Genomic DNA, 19,118 nt, shown 5'->3' with positions numbered 1-19,118 from the left:
TACATGGGGCTGGAGGGGGCCTTGGTAAAGAGGCTCTGCGGCCACCCTAGAGCCTGCAAAGCCTGCCTGCCTGGTGACCCTGGGCACTGTCACCTCTCCTGGCTAGGCCTCAGTTCTGGGTGATGAAACTGGCAGAAGCCAGCGCAGCCCTGACTCACCCTTCGGGCCTTGCTGCTCTGTGCCTCAGTTTCCCTCTCGGGAGAGTGGATGAGATCACCCCAGCTTCACGGGGCTGCTGAAAAGAGAAGCCAACTCAATGGGGAACGCAGATCCTGCTCTGGGAGCAATTCCAAGGCAGGCACATGGCACGCAGGTGCCCTGAGCTGGGAGGATGCTGATCAGGTGGGGGCCGGCCCCGCCTCCCTGTGAGCAGCTGGCTCCCTGCCAGAGACTGTGCTAAGTGCTCCACCTGTGTCTTGTTCAATCCTCAGAACACCACTATACAGATGAGAAAACTGAGGCTCAGGGGAGGCAGCTGCCCCAAGTCACAGTCTGGCTCCCTTGTCTCCCACCCTCAGCCTCCTAGGGGCCCCTCCTCAACCCTCTGGCAAATTTGTCTCTGAAAACAAAGGGTTAGAACCATGGGGCTCAGGGGTAATGTTTCATGAAATCTTTAATGAAATTGGGGAGAGGGGCACGAACAGAAGGGAGGGGCACTGGGGACAGGCTTGGGGGCAAGGGGGATGGGCACGGGGCAGGGAAGGGCAGGGGGCTCTCCTCTTCCCTGCAGCAACCCTCCCCCAATCATCCCACTGATGGGGGAGGGAGGTGGGGAGGTGGAGCCATAAATATGTCCAGAATTTCAAAGAGGCGAGGGGCGAAGAGCTGGCCAGGGCTCAGAGAGGGGGCAGGGGCAGGCCCGGGCCACCCTTGTCCGGGGGCCCTGGCTCCTTGGGCGGCCGTGGGGGCCCTGGGGGGTCCCCTGGCTTGCGACCGTGCTTGCGGAAGTAGCGGTAGCGCTGGACGTAGGCCCGCACCAGGTTGCTCACCTTCACCGGGTTGATCTCCCCACTTTTGCTGTGGCAGATCTGGGGGGCCGGGGACAGCCGGAGTCACCACCAGGCTCCCGGGGTCCCATCCACCCGGGACTGCTGGGTGCAGCTTGGGACTGGGGTAGGAGCAGCTTCCCCAATAACCAGGCCAAAGTTCCTCTGTCCCCCTAGATGATGGGTGCCCCAGGTCCAGCAGAACAGGCCCAGGTGGCCTTGAGAAAATCCCATCACCCTCCCAGACTGACCTCCCCGTCTCCCATCCGCGTCCATCTGTCTGCACACATCTGGCCCTCCAGTTCGTCCTCTCCCCGGCCTGTGTCTGCCCCTCTCTCTGGGTGCCCACCTTGTGGACGGCCTTCCTCAGGATGTCCTTGTACTCCTCCTTGGTGATGTCCTTCTTCTGATAGTATGGCTTGATGGCCAGCTTCACCTCCTCCACCGCCCGCTCCTGTGTGTGCAGCTTCTTCAGATACTGGTGGGGTGGTGACAGCGGGGGAAGAGACAGCAAGGGCTAGTGAGTACCTGCAGAACCTCCACCTCCACTCGCCTCTGCTGCCAGCCTAGCCTCTCGGACAGTCCGGCTGCTCTCAGGCTGGAAGTCCTGCTGAGGGTCTGTCCCATGCACCCTCTGCTGCAGGTGCCTGGGACCAAAGGCCAGGCCTGTGCTCTGCATGTCACTGAACATCTCCTCTAGGCTGAACCCTGGTCTGCTCCAGGCCTGGCCAGGACCAGGAGACATGCGTTGCCTGCCCTCACAAAGTTCAGTCTGATGAGAAGACAGGCATTGGCCAAGCAATTGCAGCTGGTTTTGAATCAGACTCTACAGACAGGGCTGTAGAAAGCTCCACAGGGCTTTTCACCGTGGGAAGGGGGAGGACTCAGTTTAAAAGGTTTTTACAATACTGCTCTGGTCACCAAGGGGATGGAGGCGCACTGAGGAGTGGGGGTGGGGACTGACCTCAAGCCCATTTGTATGGGAAGCCTGGTCTGCCACTCCCTGTCTCTGACCCCTGGGATGCTCAGCCAAACCTCCTTTTTGTGGCTTTTTCTTTATTTCTGAGACAGGGTCTCTCCCTGTCACACAGGCTGGAGTGCAGTGACACAGTCACTGCTCGCTGTACCCCTGGACTCCTGGGCTGAAGCAATCTTCCCACCTCAGCCTCCTGAGTAGCTGGGACTAGAGGTGCCACCACCACGCCCGACTAATTCGTGTACTTTTTCTGGCGACTGGGTCTTACTATGTTGCCCAAGCAGATCTTGAACTCCTGGGCTACAGCGATCCACCTGCCTCGGCCTTGCAAAGTGTTGGAATTACAGGCACAAGCCACCGCGCCTGGCCACCTTTGTGGCTTATTTATAAAATGCGGACAGCACCTATGGGGAGGACTACAGTGACACACATGAAGGACATGGCACAGGCCAGGTACAGAGCAAAGACTCAATCCAGGGGAGCTGTGCCTGTTCCAAGGGGGATGGCCGTGGGACGAAAAGGGAAGGACAGAACAGTGGGCAGGGCAAAGAGCCTCCGAGACAAGGCTCTTCCCGCCTGTGGCCAACAAGCTAGGAGATCCCCCAGCCACAGGCTCGGGGCAGCAGTTGCATCCCTGGCCTCAGGCGGAATCTTTGCAAAAGCAGACAGGAAACCTCTAGCCAGAGAGCCACATGGGACCAGAGAAGAACCCACCTTCTGCAGGCACAAGGGATAGTCCCTTGCCACCGCCCTTGGGGAAACTGCCCTCCCAAGTCAGGTGACTATCAAAGTAGGGGCAGGTAAACCTGAGTCCTGGAAATGGCAGGGCACAATGGCTAGCAGACTCCGGAAGCAATATCAGTGACACTGTCTGACGAGCTACTGAGCTGTTAGGGCAACTCTATGGCCAGGAGAGACACAGGCCGCCCTGGAGGGACTTCTCAGGCTTGCCTGGCCCCACAGGATGTGGGTCTCTAGAGAGACGCTGCTCCCAAACACCCATCTCGGATGTGGTAAAGCAGGGCAAAGGGCAGAGCACAGACAAGGGCAGGGCAAGGGCCGCTGTAGACCAGGGGGTCCTCACCGTCCGCGACCTGTAGCACAAGGCACAAGCTACAGACAAGTGATGGGCTAAGCTGCAGCCCCACCTCTGCGGCTCACACGGGATGTTTAATGGGGTTTATACAGCTTTATCTGGCACCGTACACAGCTGTGTAAGGTGGCCAACACCACCGTCTGGCTATGGGCTGCTGGACTGTAAAAAAACACATCTAGGCTGGGCTCAGCGGCTCACACCTGTAATCCCAGCACTTTAGGAGGCTGAGGTGGGAGAATCACTTGAGCTCAGGAGTTCGAGACCAGCCTGGGCAACACAGCGAGACCCCCAACTCTACAAAAAAATTAAGAAATTAGCTGGGCATAGTGGTGCGCACCTGTAGTCCTAGCTACACAGGATGTTGAGGTAGGAGGATCCCTTGAGCCCGAGAGATCAAGGCTGAGGCTGTGGCTGTGCCACTGCATGCCAGCCTGGGTGACAGAGTGAGACCCTGTCTCAAAACAAACCAACCAAGGCCGGGCGCGGTGGCTCACGCCTGTAATCCCAGCACTTTGGGAGGCCAAGGTGGGCAGATCACCTGAGGTCAGGAGTCAAGACCAGCCTGGCCAACATGGTGAAACCCCATCTCTACTAAAAATACAAATATTAGCCGGGTGTGGTGGTGTGTGCCTGTCATCCCAGCTACTTGGGAGGCTGAGGCAGGAGAATCGCTCAAACCCGGGAGGCGGAGGCTGCAGTGAGCCGAGATGGCACCACTGCACTCCAGACTGGGTGACAGAGCGAGACCCCATCTCAAAGAAAAAACAAAAACAACAAACCCACATCTAGACCTGACCAAGACAGAAACAGCCCCAGAGCCCAGGAGTAAGAGCCGGCCAGAGCAGCTGAGTAAGAACCTACATTACTGTCCGCCTGGCACCCATTCTCCCTCCCTTCAACTAGAAACAAGTTCTTGAGTTTTTATTCAGAAACCAGCCTCCCCCACTCACACTGAGAGGGAGACAGCGTGAAAAACACATCATCAAGGGGTGGGCTGCAGTGTGGGGCGTCTGTTACAGGGTGTGTATATGTGGGGTATATGCACACACCCCCACACACGCACAGACGTGATTTTCCCTTGGACATGCCCAGCGAAGTTCCCGCTCATCTATTCCAGCGAAGTGGAGTTCCTTACAGTTCCACGACTTTGGTTTCTATGGCCTCAGTCTCCCTTTCTCCTTGGGTCCCTGCATCTCAGTTCCTGTCCATATTCTCTACAGAACTGTCACCACTGCCCCACCTCTCCCCAGGCCAGCTCACCTTATCTGTGTCCCCACGGCCCTCAGAGCTGCTGCTGCCCTCTCTCTTGTCAGACGTGGCAGCCAGCCCGGTGGGGGTGGGGGGAGTTGAACCGCAGCCCCCCAGAGGGAGGCTGCCAGGAAGCAGGTAGCTGGAGGGGCCAGGGGGCAGACCCAAAGAGGTGGGCACAGGAGCTGGGGTCACCCCCAGACTTGAGGGTGGCTTTCTGTGGCTGAGGATCTGTGGGAAGAGGACGGAGGGGTGATGAGTAAAAGGAGGTGGAGGAGAAGAGGGGACGTGCACCCCACTGTTCCCACGCTGACTTCCCCACAGCTGAGGCAACAGGCTCCTCTTCAGGCCGATACCTTGCCCCAGAGCTGCCGGGCCTGCGGTTCCTCTCCTAACCCGAGGCAATGGACAAAAGAAGGGGCGGCAGGGACTCTCCCCCAGGGGAGCCCACCTGGTTGGTGGCCTGGATCAGCTCCTGGGCCTTCGCTCGGCTCGCCAGGTTGGCTTCTTCCATCTTGAAGAGAAGTGCAGTCACTGCAGGACGTGGAGAGGTGACAACATGAAGATGGGGGAGGTGACAGGACAGGAGCTGGTGAACCTCACCTGGACACTTGCTGCCATCTCCTGCCCTGGGTCCCAGAACAGCCACAAGGCCTCACACTCAGAACTGGGAAAAGGGGGCCTTGGCCAATGACAGAACGGCCCATACCCCGAATGTTCCTGGGACTCCAGGTGTGTGGCTGTGGGGCTGGCCTCGGTCATGCAGTGATGAGACGGCAGGAGTGAGATTCTGCCTCCTGACCCCCTGTGGCCAGTCCCAGCCTCTCTCCCCACCTCTGCAGTCTGGTAGAGGCAACCACCATCCGTAAGGAACATGGTGTCCTGCTCAAGCCATTCTTTCTGGTCCCTCTCTCCTAGTCCCCCTCTAGGGGAATCCCAGAACCCAGCCCACCACTCCAGTCTGCGCTGGCCACCACCTGCTCCTGCCAGCCCTTCTCTCCCAGTACACCCAGAAACTACAGCCTCTGGACAGACCCTAACTGGCCTTCACCCACCCCCACCCTCCTAGTCCATGTCCTTATAAACCTCTCCCTTCCAGGGCACCCCACTGCCTCTAAGTCTGTACCCTCCAGTCCCCATACTGTCTCACCTGCCCCAGCACCCCCCTCCCCCAGGGGACACTCACAGGCCAGGACGCCGCTGGTGGTGCAGTCCACACCAGCCGGCAGATTCCAGGGCATGGGCGGGGGCAGCGTGGGCAGCTGGGAGACACGGGAAGCTGGCCCGTCCTCCGCCCCTGAGTCACCGGCTGTGGACCCCGCGCTGGGGGCAGTGCTAGGGGCGGCTGCAGCAGTGCTAGTGGCCGTAGTGGTGGCAGGCTGCTGCTCCTCCTCCTCTTCCTCTTCCTCCTCCTCTTCTTCCTCCTCCTCCTCCTCCTCTGCCCCACCTCGGACCCCAGCCTCCTCAGTGGCCTCCTCCGGCAGGAAGGAGACCTCGGGTGTCTTGCAGCTGCTGTCCACGGTCTGCGAGTCCGGAGTGAGGGCAGGGGGTGGTGGGGCTACCTTGGGGGGCGGGGTGCTAGGAACCTTGGCTGCCCGCTCCTCACCGGACCACGAAGTCTCCTCCGCCCCCTTGGTGCCTGCCGCCTGGCTGCAGCTATCCGCCTTGGACTTCTTCAGCGACACCGGGCCGCCACTGCCCCCGCTGCCACCTCCGCTGCGGACTTTTTTCCTGGTTTTGGATGGCTTGGTCTTTCCCTTGGTCCCCTTGGCTTTCTTGGCCCCTGCCTTGGCCTTGACCTTGGTCTTTTTGGGCTTGGTGCTGCCCGGAGCTGCTTTGGCCATCTCAGTGGGGGCCCGCTCGTCGGGTTTGAGGAAGGGGGAGCGACTCTCGCGGTCGCGGCTGAATTTGACGCCGATGGAGCCCAGGCCGGCCGACGCAGCATCCTTGGCGGGGGTGGTGCTGCTGACACCCTCGCGGATGAGCACCGCCACCTTGGACTGCAGCTTCACCTTCCGGGAAGAACAGGACGACGACGAGGATGAAGAGCCTGAGCCGCTGCTGACCGGTGGCTTTGGCGGGGGCCCTGAGGAAGGTGCCGACTCCTTGGGGGGCCGGGCCTTCTTGGATGACCTGTCCCTGTCCCTATCTCTGTCCCTGTCCCGATCCCGGTCACCCCCGTCCAGCGCCTTCCGACGAGACCCCTTCTCCCGGGAGGAGGAGGAGGAGGAGGCAGCCCCCGAGCGGCGCCGATCCTTCTGGCTGCTCTTGCCGCCCCGCTCCTCGCCGCTCAGTCCCTCGGAGTCGTACAGGACCTCCCGCTTAGGTGACGAGGCCGGGGCAGGAGAAGGTCCTCGGGGGTCGGACTTGTCAAGCCGGCCCACCGTGATGGTCCGCTTGATGGCGAAGAGGTCGTGGTCCGTAAGGTCCTGGATGGAGGGTGGCACGGCCCCCCGGCGGCGGCTGTCGCGGTCACCACCAGAGGTGGAGCCGGAGGGGGGCGGGGCGGGCGCTGGGGCCTTCTCGCTGCCATCCCCAGACCGCTTCTCACCCCGGGACCGCGACCGCTTCTTCTTCTTCTTGCTGCCGCCACCGTCCCGGTGTTTCCCGCGGTGCCGCTCGCGCCTCGAGGACGACGATGAGGAGGTGGCCGGGGGCGGCGAGGCGGAGCGCCGCCGCCGCCGCCGCTTCTCCCGGGACCGCGACCTGCGGCTGCCCCCACGGCGGCGGTCGGTGCTGCGCGAGCGGCGGCGGGCGGAGCGGGAGCGGGAGCGGGAACGGCGGCGGGTGGACGACGAGGCATGGGAGCCGGGCTTGCGGTCCCGCGAGCGGTGCTTCTTAGAGTCCCAAGGCGAGGCCGGGGCGGGAGGCGCAGGCTGGGTGCCCGACGAGGACGAGGCGGCCTCCTTGGCCTCGCCGCTACGCTTGCGTTCCCTCCTGGACTTCTTGCGCGTTGGCGGACCAGCAGCAGCGGCCGGGGCAGGGGCGGGCGCCGGGGAGGGCGAGCGCTGGCGGTAGCGCTCCCGCCGCTGGGTCAGGATCTTGCGGCGCAGGTCCAGGCCGCCCCAGCGCGAGTCTGCGGCGGGCGGCGCAGGGGCCGGCTCTCCCAGGTCCACCTGCAGGGCACCCTCGCCGTCGGACTCCGCATGCAGGGACAAGAAGTCGTCCCCCTCGGGGGCCCGGGGAGCGGGAGGCTGGGGAAGGGGCTGGGCCGTGGGGGTGGCTGAGGCGGCAGGCGGAGGCCGGGCGGCCCGGCCACCCGGGCGGAAGAGGGACAGCGCCACCCTGGGCTCCTCCTCCGGCTGGACGATCTCGCCTTCCTCGATCTCCGAGTCGCCGGGTGGCATCAGGGGCGGTGGGAGGGCGGCTCCACCAGCGGTCACCACCTCCACCGAGACTTTGCCTTCCCGACAGGCTTCCGCCTCAGTCCCTACCACGAAGACCCGCCGGCGCGTGGCTCCATCAGCCCGGGTGGAGTCCGCCTGGGGCGGCGTTCCAGGGGCAGGAGGCGGCTGTGTGGGCTGCGGGTCCGGACGGGGGCTCTCGTCACCTGGGAAGTCCTGGCTCAGGCTATTGTCATCGTAGATGCCCGCCAGGGTCTCCGAGATACGGCTGATGCTCTGGGACAGGCCTTCTTCCTCCTCCTCCTCTTCCTCTTCCTCTTCTTCTTCCTCTTCCTCCTCCTCCTCTTCCTCCTCAGGTGAGGGGGTCCCGGCTGATGAGCTGGGGTTGGAGCCAGTGGGCTCGAAGGGGTCGTACTTTTGCTCCGGAGCAGGCGGTGGAGAGTAGGCCTCGTCGGTGGGGTGGAAGGGGTCATAGATATCAAATCGGGGGGCAGGCGGGGCTGGGGGTGCAGGGGGCGGTGGCGGCGGGGGAGGGGAAGGGGAGGAAGATGAGGGAGAAGGGGAAGGGGAGGAGGATGCAGAGGAGGGGGCAGGGGGTGGGGCAGGGCCCCCGTCTCCCGTGCCCAAGGTGAGGTGACGGGCACAGGCGGGCCGAGAGGAGTCTGACTGTGGAGAAACTGCAAAGGAACAGGGAGAGAGAAGTGGTCAGGGCCTTCACCTCCCTCCTGGTGCCTGCTTGCTGGCTCAGCTGTGGACACTTGCTGGGCCACCAGGTCCTGCCCAGGAAGCCCCAACTGCTTCACAGGAGCCAGCCGTAGGATGCTCCTGACAACTGCACACCACAGTTCTTAACCCAAAGGTCACTGAGGAAACTGAGGCAGAGAGCTGCAGTATCCTCCCCAAGGGCACACAGAGAGGAGGCAGCAGTCAGGGTGTAAACTCGGTCAATGTGGCCCTGAACCTGCACTCCCATATCCTGTGACAGCACTGGCCTGACCCTGGACAATGTACCCTGGCCCTGAAACTAGGAACTACCTTGACCAGTGCTGGTGACCGATCCCAGGTGGAGGCTGCAGTGAGCTCTGACCACAACCACCGCAGTCCAGCCTGGGCAAAGACGAAACAGGAAAACAGGCTGCAGGGGGAGAGCTGGGATTCAAACCTAAGTCCCCCTCCAAGACAAAAACAAGCTCCGGCCTGCTGCGCCAGCTGCCTCTCGTGGGAGTTTCTCCTGTTTGGTAGAGGGAAGAATGGGAGGCTGACAGGGTGAGATTCCAGTGCAGAGCCAGGAAATGGCAGAGCTGGGGAGCACAGCAAGGCTGGTCTTCACCCTAAGCTCTTCACTCTGTGCTGAGTCCCCACCCAAGGAATTACATCTGCTCAGGACTCAGTGACACCACCGACCAGTGTCGGTGGCAATGACAAAGGTTTGCCTCTTCCTCCAAACCAGGCATGGTACTTCATATGTCACCTCGTTCGCCCCCAAAGAGCCCGCTGCACTGTGCTAAGTACTACAGTCGCGATGCCACAGTCACACGATGGAGATGACTGACAGAGGCCACACCACAGCAAGGATGCCAGCAGAGCGGTGTGAGGACAGCACCAGGGAAAGAAAGGGGTCAAGAGGGCAGCACCAGAGCCACCCCTTGATCCACAGGCTGGCCCTCACCAGCCACATGACCACAGGCAAGTGGATGGATGTCTACCTCAGTTTCTTCATCTATAAAATGGGGATTTGTTCATTCATCCAACACCCTTCATGGCCAGGTGGAGTGGCTCATGCCTGTAATCCTAGCACTTTGGGAGGCGAGGCAGACAGATCACCTGAGGTTGGGAGTTTGAGACCAGCCTGACAAACATGAAACCCTGTCTCTACAAAAAATACCAAATTAGCCAGGTGTGGTGGCACATGCCTGTAATCCCAACTACTCGGGAGGCTGAGGCAGGAGAATTGAACCTGGGAGGCAGGTTGCAGTGAGCCGAGATCGCACCACTGCACTCCAGCCCGGGCAACAAGAGCAAAACTCCATCTCACAAACAAACAAAAAAAGATTATCAATGAGTGGAGTGTACAGTCCCTCAGCTGCCAAGGGCTTCGGGGAAGATGAAGCAGAGGTGATGATGACAGCATGTACTTCCCAGGATGAGCGGAGGAACAGATGAGTGCGCAGAAAGAGCCAGGCTGCACCTGCTGCCGGGTGAGGACAGTCTGAGCCTCAGCTTTTCCTAGCCTCATCGCTATTCCCAGCACCTTAAGCATAACAGACTCCACAGACCAGAGCGCTCTGCAAACACACGAGATCCACAGCTTTATATACATTTCTGTATGGGATACGATTATGGGTGAACTTTCTTTTCTTTTTAAAACTACCTGGAATAAACAAATAAAACATAACCTCAGAGTCCCCCCTGAAAACAACTACTATTAGCTTCCGGATACACCTTTATCACTCTTAAGGCCCAGGGGCCAAATCCAGCATACCACCTGTTTTCCTAAATCAAGTTTTAGGGGAACGCTGCCCTGCCCATTTGTTTACTTATCCCCTACAGCTTCTGATTTTGTTCTGAGACGGAGTCTTGCTCTGTCACCCAGGCTGGAGTGCAGTGGCACAATCTTGGCTCACTGCAACCTCCATCTCCTGAGTTCAAGCGATTCTCCTGCCTCAGCCTCCCGAGTAGCTGGGACTAGAGGCAAGTGTCACTACGCCCAGCTAATTTTTGTATTTTTAGAGGAGACGGGGTTTCACCATGTTGGCCAGGATGGTCTCAATCTCTTGACCTCATGATCCGCCCGCGTTGGCCTCCCAAAGTGCTGGGATTACAGGAGTGAGCCACCACGCCCAGATCTACAGCTTCTGATTTTAAAGAAATTGTGGGCCCCTAAGAATGTCGTGAGTCCTAGGTACCATGTCTCTGTACTTAATGCATAAATCGTTTCCAGCTATTAAAAAAAAAAAAGGAGGGGAGGTGGCAGGCATGGTGGCTCATGCCCGTAATCCTAGCACTTTGGAGGTTGAGGCAGGAGGATCACTTCAGGTCAAGAGTTTAAGACCACCCTGGCCAACACAGTGAAACCCCATCTCTACTAAAAATAGAAAAATTAGCTGAACGTGGTGGTGCGTGCCTATAATCCCAAGTTACTCAGGAGGCTGAGGCAGGAGAATCACTTGAACCCAGGAGGCGGAAGTTGCAGTGAGACTAGATCGCGCTACTGCACTCCAGCCTAGGTGACAGAGCAAGACTACATCTCAAAAAAAGAAAAAAGAAAAAAAAAAAAAACTAGCCAGGCATGGTGGCATGCACCTGTAGTCCCAGCTACTCCAGAGATTGAGACAACAGGATAACTTGAGCCCAGGAATTTGAGGCTGCAGTGAGCCATGATTGTGCCACTGCACTCTAGCCTGGGGGACATAGTGAGACCTCGTCTCAAAAAAAAGAAGGTAGCCAGGCACGGTGGCTCACGCCTGTAATCCCACCACTTTGGGAGGCTGAGGCAGGCGGATCACTTGAGGTCAAAAGATCAAGACCATCCTGGCCAGCATGGTGAAACCCCATCTCTATTAAAAATAGGAAAATTAGCTGGGTGTGGTGGCACACACCTGTAGTCCCAACTACTCAGGAGGCTGAGGCAGGAGAATCGCTTGTACTCAGGAAGCAGAGGTTGCAGTGGGCCGAGGTTACGCCACTGCACTCCAGTCTGGGCAACAGAGCGAAACAAGGTGAACATGACCTGGCGCAGAGTGGTGTGCCTGCTCTACCACAGAACCAGTGCTCACGGCTCACAGCTGGTGCCCATAGCTGACTGCACCTTCCTCTCCTCTCCCTCCACCCCCTCCTCCAAATACATATGTTCACGCAGAAGGCAGGCCTAAACCTAGAGTTCTCAACAGAGTCCAGGGCTCAGCAGCATGTATTGTTTAAAATGAAAATTCCCGCCGGGCGCGGTGGCTCACGCCTGTAATCCCAGCACTTTGGGAGGCCGAGGCGGGCGGATCACAAGGTCAGCAGATCGAGACCACGGTGAAACCCCGTCTCTACTAAAAATAAAAAAATTAGCCGGGCGCGGTGGCGGGCGCCTGTAGTCCCAGCTACTCAGGAGGCTGAGGCAGGAGAATGGCGTGAACCTGGGAGGCGGAGCTTGCAGTGAGCCAAGATCGCGCCACTGCACTCCAGCCCGGGCGACAGAGCGAGACTCTGTCTCAAAAAAAAAAAAAAAAAAAAGAAAATTCCCAGGTCCCACTCCAGACCTGCAGAATCAGAAGCCCTGGGAGTGGCCCAGCGATGTGCACAGTAACAAGTCCTCCTTGCAATTGAGCTGTGCGTTCAAGTTTGGTCTAAACTGCTCACAGGTACCACTGTGCGTAGGGTTGGAGGAGAAGATTCCTCCTTGGGCAGCGCACACCTCAGAAATCAAAAACTTGGGCTTCAGACTCCTAGACACACCAGGGCTCAAGGCCCAGGCACCCCATGGAGCATCTGGCTGTGCGCCCTTGGGCAAGTGCCTGCCATTTTTCAGGCTGTCTGCTTCTCTGAATATAGCAACTCGAAGAGTCCCCCTCCTGGGGAGACGAAGTTCCAGTGCAGTGACACTAACGCTTAGTGTGCCGAAACCAAGTGTCACACACGATGAACGCTCCCACATAGCCCCAGCACGTCGGTTTTTACTTTATGTACATCTGTATGCACCTACAGCCTTGATCACATCTAATACGAAGAAAAGGGAAAAGTTCTGTCTAAATGACACGATCACCACCACCATCACTACCAAAAACAGCCAATCCCCACACAACTCCAAGGCCACCTGCCCAGCTCCACCCTGGCCCCACATACCCGTTTTGCCTGTCCTCCAGGCCCTGAGACGGGGCAGCAAGCTGGGCACAGGCAGAGGAATGGGATCTCTGTCCCCGATTCGGACCTCAGCCACCAGCTCCAGCATGTCCTCACTTCTGCAAGGCGGAAGGGGTGGGTGAGCCTTAGCGGTGCTTCTGGCTCTCACACCGAGGCCTCTCCCACTCCAGCTGCCCAGCTACTCACTCGCCAGGCCGCAGGTCCAGGCGGCTGGGAACCCAGGTATCCGGGGGATCCAGGACACTCACCAGCCCAGCAAGGAAGCTGTCCGCAGCCATGTCCAACACCTGGAAGAGGCCGGAGACACTCTATGCTGTCCCCGGTCACATGAAGACTGGCAAATCCTACTTCCCAACTCCCTGACCTCTCAGGAACCCAGACATCTAAGATCCCCGAGAAAACTGAGGATCTAATTCCTGTAGCTTGACAGCCGTCAGCACTCAAAGCTCAGGCCCAGATCAGGCCCCCAGACTTTCCAACATTGCCCCTGGTCAGCATCGCAAACCCCATTCCCTCAGACTCAGGCACCCGTCCCTTCCTCCAATACCCGTGAGTCAGGCCCCCAGCCCCTCTTCTTACTCACAGTAGCTGTGTCAGTCCCCCCTGATTCCTGGGAACGGGGCTCTGACCGTGGACTCCGGCAGCGCCGCCATCGAAGGCCATGACACCGAGAGCCATCTGGTGAGAGATTTGCATGGGGTATTGGACACAGGGGACTCGCTGCCAAGACTTGTGGGGTAGAGGAAAGCGGAGCTTGATCTAGTTCCTGACAGCGGAACCAGCCTCCCGCCTCTCTCCAGGCCTCCACACTCTGCCTCCCAGCCTCCCACCTCTCTCCAGGCCTCCACACTCTGCCTCCCAGCCTCCCGCCTCTCTCCAGGCCTCCACACTCTACCTCCCAGGAGGACTTCCCAGCACCCACTTCTGAGGCTCTGATGCTCAGCCATTTGTCCTCCTGTCTGCCCTCAGACACCTCAACCTGGCATTCAGGCCTTGCTGGGATGCAGTCCCCACAGACCTCTCCTGCCTCCCGCAACCCCACTCACACCTTCCTGCATGCCAGCCCCAAGGAACCCCAGCACAGCTCCTCGCTGCTGCACCTGTGCTGTGGGCCTGCTGTGGCCAATCAGGCTTCCCTCTAATCCTAGGTCCTTCGACTCATAGGTCCTTAGAGGGCCCGTTCACCTGTCCCCGCTCTGGGAAGGTGCCCTGACCCGTCTCCCACTGTGCGAGCTGAGGTGGGCCTCCTGCCCTCTCCCAGCACTGTGCCTGTCTCCCTTCCACCGCACACTAGGCCCTTCCAAGGCAGCCACAGGGTGTCTGCCCATTTTTGGCTCCCTGTGCCAGCACAAGCGTGGCACCCAGGTGGCTTCAGAAAAGCTTGTATCAATGACATTAGGATAAAGAAAGAATGCCGAGAGAGGGTGGGGCTGAAAGGAACCGGAAGCCGCCATACCTTTATCATTGGGCAGGTCCCCCTGCAGGGAGCTTCCCACAGCCTGCTGGATGGCTCGCTGGGGAAGGGGGGAAGAACCAAGCGTCAGAAGACCCAGGCAGATGCTTTGTAACCTCTGCCCCTTGGGAGACAGACATCCCAGACACTGAGAGCCAAACTCAAGTGCTTCACGGGAGCCAGGAGTCCAGCGCCCCTGCCTTGGGCCCCGGAGTCAGGCCCCTGGAGTATGGATGCCCAGCTCCTCCATCCCTCAGTGCCAGGAGCCCAGCAGCCTCACCAGGATAAAGGCAGAAGGAGAAAGCGTGGGGTCTCTGTCTGGCGGACCATCGCCCCGATCCTCGCCCGACTCCTCCGTCTTCCCTCGAGACTCATCTTCTTCCTCCATGGTCACCTGGGGGTCCAGGGGCAACAGTTTGGAGTGGAGGTCCCAGGAGAAAGGACGGAAGTAGAGGATAGACATGAAGACCTCAAGGGCCCCACACTATCTCCCTCAGCATCCCCTTTGGCACCCCTCCTCTCCTCCACCTCATCCCGCTCCACCCTGTGCTTGGGTGGGCGCTGGGCCCAGCATAGACACCCCAGGGACTAGGAGCAATTCTCTTCCTTTTTTCTGGGTTTCAGGTGCCTCTATGTCAAAGGGAGGCCTCCCCGGCCTCCACTTTTAACATTTCACTCCTCAATTCCCGCAGCTTCCCCAACAACGTATCCAAACTTCAAGACCTTGTTCCCTGGCCTCCTAAGAGGCAAAGCCAACACCGAGGTTTTTTGTGTGTGCTGCACCATGATTTCAAAGAGTGTGTTCCACAGTCCTATAAACCCACCTTTCCCAAGGCCAATGTGCTGGGCAATATTCAACGCCATGCCTCAAACACCACACAGCTTCCTAGAGCATCAACTGTCCTCGATGGTGAGGACCACCCCCAAATTTTATTTATATACCTAAGTTGGAAACTTCACTGAGTGATCTGCAAAACCAGTATGCCATTTTTTTTTTTTTTTTTTGAGACTGAGTCTGGCTCTGTCGCCCAGGCTGGAGTGCAGTGGCCGGATCTCAGCTCACTGCAAGCTCCGCCTCCTGGGTTTACGCCACTCTCCTGCCTCAGCCTCCGGAGTAGCTGGGACCACAGGCGCCCGCCACCTCGCCCAGCTAGTTTTTTGTATTTTTTAGTTGAGACGGGGTTTCACCGTGTTCGCCAGGATGGTCTCGATCTCCTGACCTTGTGATCCGCCCGTCTCAGCCTCCCAAAGTGCTGGGATTACAGGCTTGAGCCACCACGCCCGGCGGTATGCCATTTTTAAAATGAAAACGCTAAACTTCAGAAAGGCATGCTGAAGGTAAACTTTATAGGAGGCATTTACTTATTGCCATCTGCCCAAAGCCTTTGCAATGTCATGGAAATTCTTTGATATGATTCCCCAATCAGGCGGTTGAAAGATCATCCATCAAACGGGTAGATGTCTTGATTAGGGCTTCAGAAAAATATGAATATTTCAGCTGTAAGCTTCCCCACGACTGTCAAATCTGCTACTCATAAGACAATATCCAATCTCAAAATTCCTAGAAAGCTTCAAAATCCCTAACCCACAACTCAGTATGCTTAATTGTAAATGCACGAAATAGGAGTATCTATCTCAGAGAATGGCTGTGAATATTGAAAGCCTGACTCCTGCCACACAGTTAGAGTACCTCAAGTGCTCAATGAACAGGAATGACACTATTAGCCCTTAAAGCCCAGGTTTCCCCTACATCTGCCTCCCTGCTTCCCCCACAGCATTCCTGCAAAGACAAGACCCTGGTCCTGTTCTACATCCCATATAGATTTTCAAACCATGCCAAGCCTCTACATTCAGCCTCCCAGCTCCATCTAATTCCTAACTTCCTAAGACACACCCAATCCTGATAGTCTATTACATCCCAGCCTCTTTTACCAATACTCAATATGCTCAGCCCGGTGGGCAGTTCCTGGCCCTGGGACTGTTCTCCAGCACCTCCCGGGGAAGCAACATGCTACCTAGAACAGTGACTGTCACATATGAGAAGCTTAATCAACATCTGCTGACTACAGGCTCAGGGATCCCCAAACCCTCTGCAGTATACAAAGATGCTTGCTTGCTCATTTAGACAGCACCAGGCTTTGCAGACACACCCTCAGTTACTTAGATCTTTTGGACAGAAGAATGCTCTGCAGATACTGCTAGGTCCTGTCTGGATCAGTGGTTTCCCCAACAACAGGGTCATATACCAGTTTAGTGCTTCACAAATAGCTTGTTATAAAAAGTAAATAGAACAAAATAGTTCTTCGCAGCACATCGCAAGTAGTAAGTGGAAATGTCAATTTGTGGAAGATGAGTTAATGTTAACACATTATGTTATATGATGTTAAATACATTATGACTGTCTCTACTAGGTCTTAATGAAAAAATGTATCTTAATGCAGATCACGGTCAACATGGTTTGAAAAGCACTGTAATAGTGGGTCTAGATGACCCTCCAGACTCTTCCAGCCTAAAGTAGATTAATTCTAACTCTCTCAATAACCCCCAGGGTAATGCAGAATTTTAAAACATTTTTCATTTGAATCACTTTCTGAAGGGCAAGTATATCTAAGCTGGGCAAAATTTCCTCATTCTCTTTCTGTATTATTCGCCACAAGCTGATCCGACCCCATAGGCATTCGAATTTGCTCCAGGCATAAAATCTGCATTCCTGCAGTCACATTCAAGCCATCTAGATGGTTCCAGGTCCTTCTAACTGCCCCCAGCCTCCTGTCACCCATTATTAAACACTACCCATACCCTGGAGACCCCAGACCCTCAGTACATCTCAATATTTGACGCCCTCCCTTGGTGGGCATATCCCAACCCCCTAGGGGGCTCTAAGGCTTCCTAGCCCTTGGCAGTTATTCTAGGCCTGATAAATGGCCCCAGACCTATGCAGACCAGTTGCATCCTCAGGCCAGCCCATGTAGACTCCTTCCAGCCCTAACAGACATACCCCAGGCGCTCTAGATGGCTTTGAAGATACTCCTCAGGTCTTGCAGACCCTCCTTCACCCCTGGGACATATCTCAAGATCTCAAGATGGCCCCAGAACCCTCTAACCAGACCCTAGTCCCCGGTCAGCCCATAAAGACAATCTACAGTGTCTACAGACACGATCCAGGCCAGCTATATGAGGGAGGGCAGGCCTTAGGCTCGGTCCAGGCCCAGGGACGCCCCCAGTCCTCTCGGAGACGCCCCACTGACGCCCCCAGGAACCCACGGATGCGTCCCAGGGCCCTGAGAAGGCCCCTCTCTCGGCGCCAGGTTTCGCCGCAGCTGCCGGGCCCGAGACCGCCCCATGAAGCCCTCCAGGACCCGTGGCTTGTGGGGAGGACCCCGGGACAACTAGCGACCCAACTCCGCCCCGCCCACCCCAATAGGCCCGAGCCCCGCGGCCCGGACCGCCGCCGCCATCTTACCCCGCCGCTCGGGCTGCGGCTCCGGCCCCGGCGCGGGGCGGGGCAGGCTGGGGCGGGGTTCGTCAGCAAAGGAGGAGAGAGGCGGAGCTAAAGCGCCGCCGAGCTTGCCGGGATTTCAAGTACCGAGCACGGCGCCGTGAAGGCCGGCGGAAACGCAACCGGACTCGGTTTCCCAGAAGCCAATGGGACACATGGGGCGGGGTCCGCGCAATGCACGCCGGGAGGCGTAGTCCGCGCACCGCCTCTGTCGCGCGGGGACAGATAGTGGGGTGAGAGGTGAAGTGGGCGGAGCCGCGGTAGCCCGCGATGACGCCCCACAGTGCCCTGCGCGCGCGCGGAAAGGGTGGCGGAACAGGAGGTGACGTAAAAGGCGCTAAACAGAATAGATGCAAGGGAATTGTAGTTCGGCGGAGTGAGCACGACTTGCTGGATGTTGTCTTACCCACATTCTGGGGCTCTCAGAATCCAGATCCTCTAGGTCCCCCTAAATTTAGAACCAGACGGGATGCAGTGGCGCACACCGTAGTCCCACTCGGGAGACTGAGGCAGAAGGATCGCTTCAGCCTAGAAGTTGGAGGCCAGCCCGGGCAACATAGGGAGGCCCCATCTCTAAAAAATAAAAATAGGCCGGGCGCGGTGGCTCACGCCTGTAATCCTAGCACTTTGGGAGGCCGAGGCAGGCGGATCACCTGAGGTCAGGAGTTCAAGACCAGCCTGACCAACATGGTGAAACCCAGTCTCTACTAAAAATACAAAAATTAGCCGGGCGTGGTGGCTAACGCCTGTAATCCCAGCTACTCGGGAGGCTGAGGTAGGAGAATCGCTTGAACCTGGGAGGCGGAGGTTGCAATGAGCCGAGATTGCGCCATTGCACTCCAGCATGGGCTACAAGAAGGAAACTCCATCTCAAAAATAAATAAATAAAAATAAACTTAGAACCCAGAAGCCCGACCCCATAGCCGCCTCATTCAGTACAGAGAAGTCTGAATTCCGAATCCTCTTACTCAGAGCAGAGTCCAGACTCCTATTTCCCTCTTCCCTTGGACTCAGGAGTCTGATTCTTCCTTCCTCGGACCCAAGAGCAGGTCTCCCAGACTAGTCCTGGTCTCAAGCTCTCACATACGAATTCGGGTCCCCCCCACCCAGTGGCCTCACTCAGACCCAGAATCCTGGGTCCCCAGCCTCTCCAACCCCTGGAACTAGGAGTCCAGGTCCCCGGCTCCCTCCTTTACCGAACTAAGGACCCCAGACGCCTTCCTCCCTGACACCCTCCTCCCCAGGACCCAGGAGTCCACATCTCCAGCCCATTTCCTCCTAGGGACCCAGGAGTCTGGGCCCTCGGCTTCCTCCTCTTTCAAGACCCAGAAATCCTGGCCCCAGGCTCTTCATGACCCAGGCATCCCAACTTGGGCGAGCTGGCTCATGGATTAGGAATGCAGTGATCTCACGGCCCCTCCCTGCCCCATTACCCCGCTGTCCCCCTGTAGGGCCCCACTCTCCTCCCAGTCTGTCTTCCGCTTGGCTGGGACAGCGGGAACCGGAAGCCTGGGTCCCTTAGCAGGCGGAGACTCTAGACTCTAACCCAGACGCCCGGGTCGAAAGCTTGGCTAGGATCCCAGGAGGGAGGTGGAGCTTCTCCTCAAAACCTGCTGCTGCTTCGGAGCGCCCTATATACGGCCGCGCGCGAGTCGACGAGCCCCGCCT

The 19,118-nt window shown here is 58.1% G+C and overlaps 1 protein-coding gene across 2 annotated transcripts; it reads right to left on the bottom strand.

Annotated features, from left to right (window-relative positions):
* Positions 1-595: 595 nt before the first annotated feature.
* SCAF1 (SR-related CTD associated factor 1) lies at positions 596-17,532 on the bottom strand. Of its 2 annotated transcripts, XM_025367874.1 has the most exons (11): positions 17,415-17,532; positions 14,232-14,345; positions 13,955-14,012; positions 13,082-13,176; positions 12,685-12,785; positions 12,481-12,596; positions 5,493-8,327; positions 4,758-4,840; positions 4,319-4,537; positions 1,336-1,464; positions 596-1,028 (listed from the first exon to the last, which is right to left on the bottom strand). In XM_025367874.1, exons 2-11 carry the CDS (start codon positions 14,337-14,339, stop codon positions 837-839), a joined length of 3,936 nt encoding a protein of 1,311 aa, XP_025223659.1. In that variant the 5' UTR covers positions 14,340-14,345; positions 17,415-17,532; the 3' UTR covers positions 596-836. The 2 variants fall into 2 exon arrangements, with proteins under 2 accessions (XP_025223659.1, XP_025223658.1); XM_025367873.1 differs by lacking the exon at positions 17,415-17,532 and having other exon boundaries at positions 14,232-14,563.
* Positions 17,533-19,118: the final 1,586 nt, after the last annotated feature.

The sequence above is a fragment of the Theropithecus gelada genome, chromosome 19, assembly GCF_003255815.1.
Source record: "Theropithecus gelada isolate Dixy chromosome 19, Tgel_1.0, whole genome shotgun sequence".
Classification (NCBI taxonomy): Eukaryota; Metazoa; Chordata; class Mammalia; order Primates; family Cercopithecidae; genus Theropithecus; species Theropithecus gelada.
This window is presented reverse-complemented; position numbering and strand designations above follow the sequence as displayed.

What these genes read in the sequence shown, in the direction of transcription:
- SCAF1 (XM_025367873.1), bottom strand. Translation starts at nt 14,414, where the DNA reads ATGTCTATCCTCTACTTCCGTCCTTTCTCCTGGGACCTCCACTCCAAA. An exon ending in CTCCTTCTGCCTTTATCCTG is followed by an intron (nt 14,013 to 14,231) that starts GTGAGGCTGCTG and finishes CCCCTTCCCCAG; the next exon opens with CGAGCCATCCAGCAGGCTGT. An exon ending in GCCGTGGGGACACAGATAAG is followed by an intron (nt 1,465 to 4,318) that starts GTGAGCTGGCCT and finishes CCACCCCACCAG; the next exon opens with TATCTGAAGAAGCTGCACAC.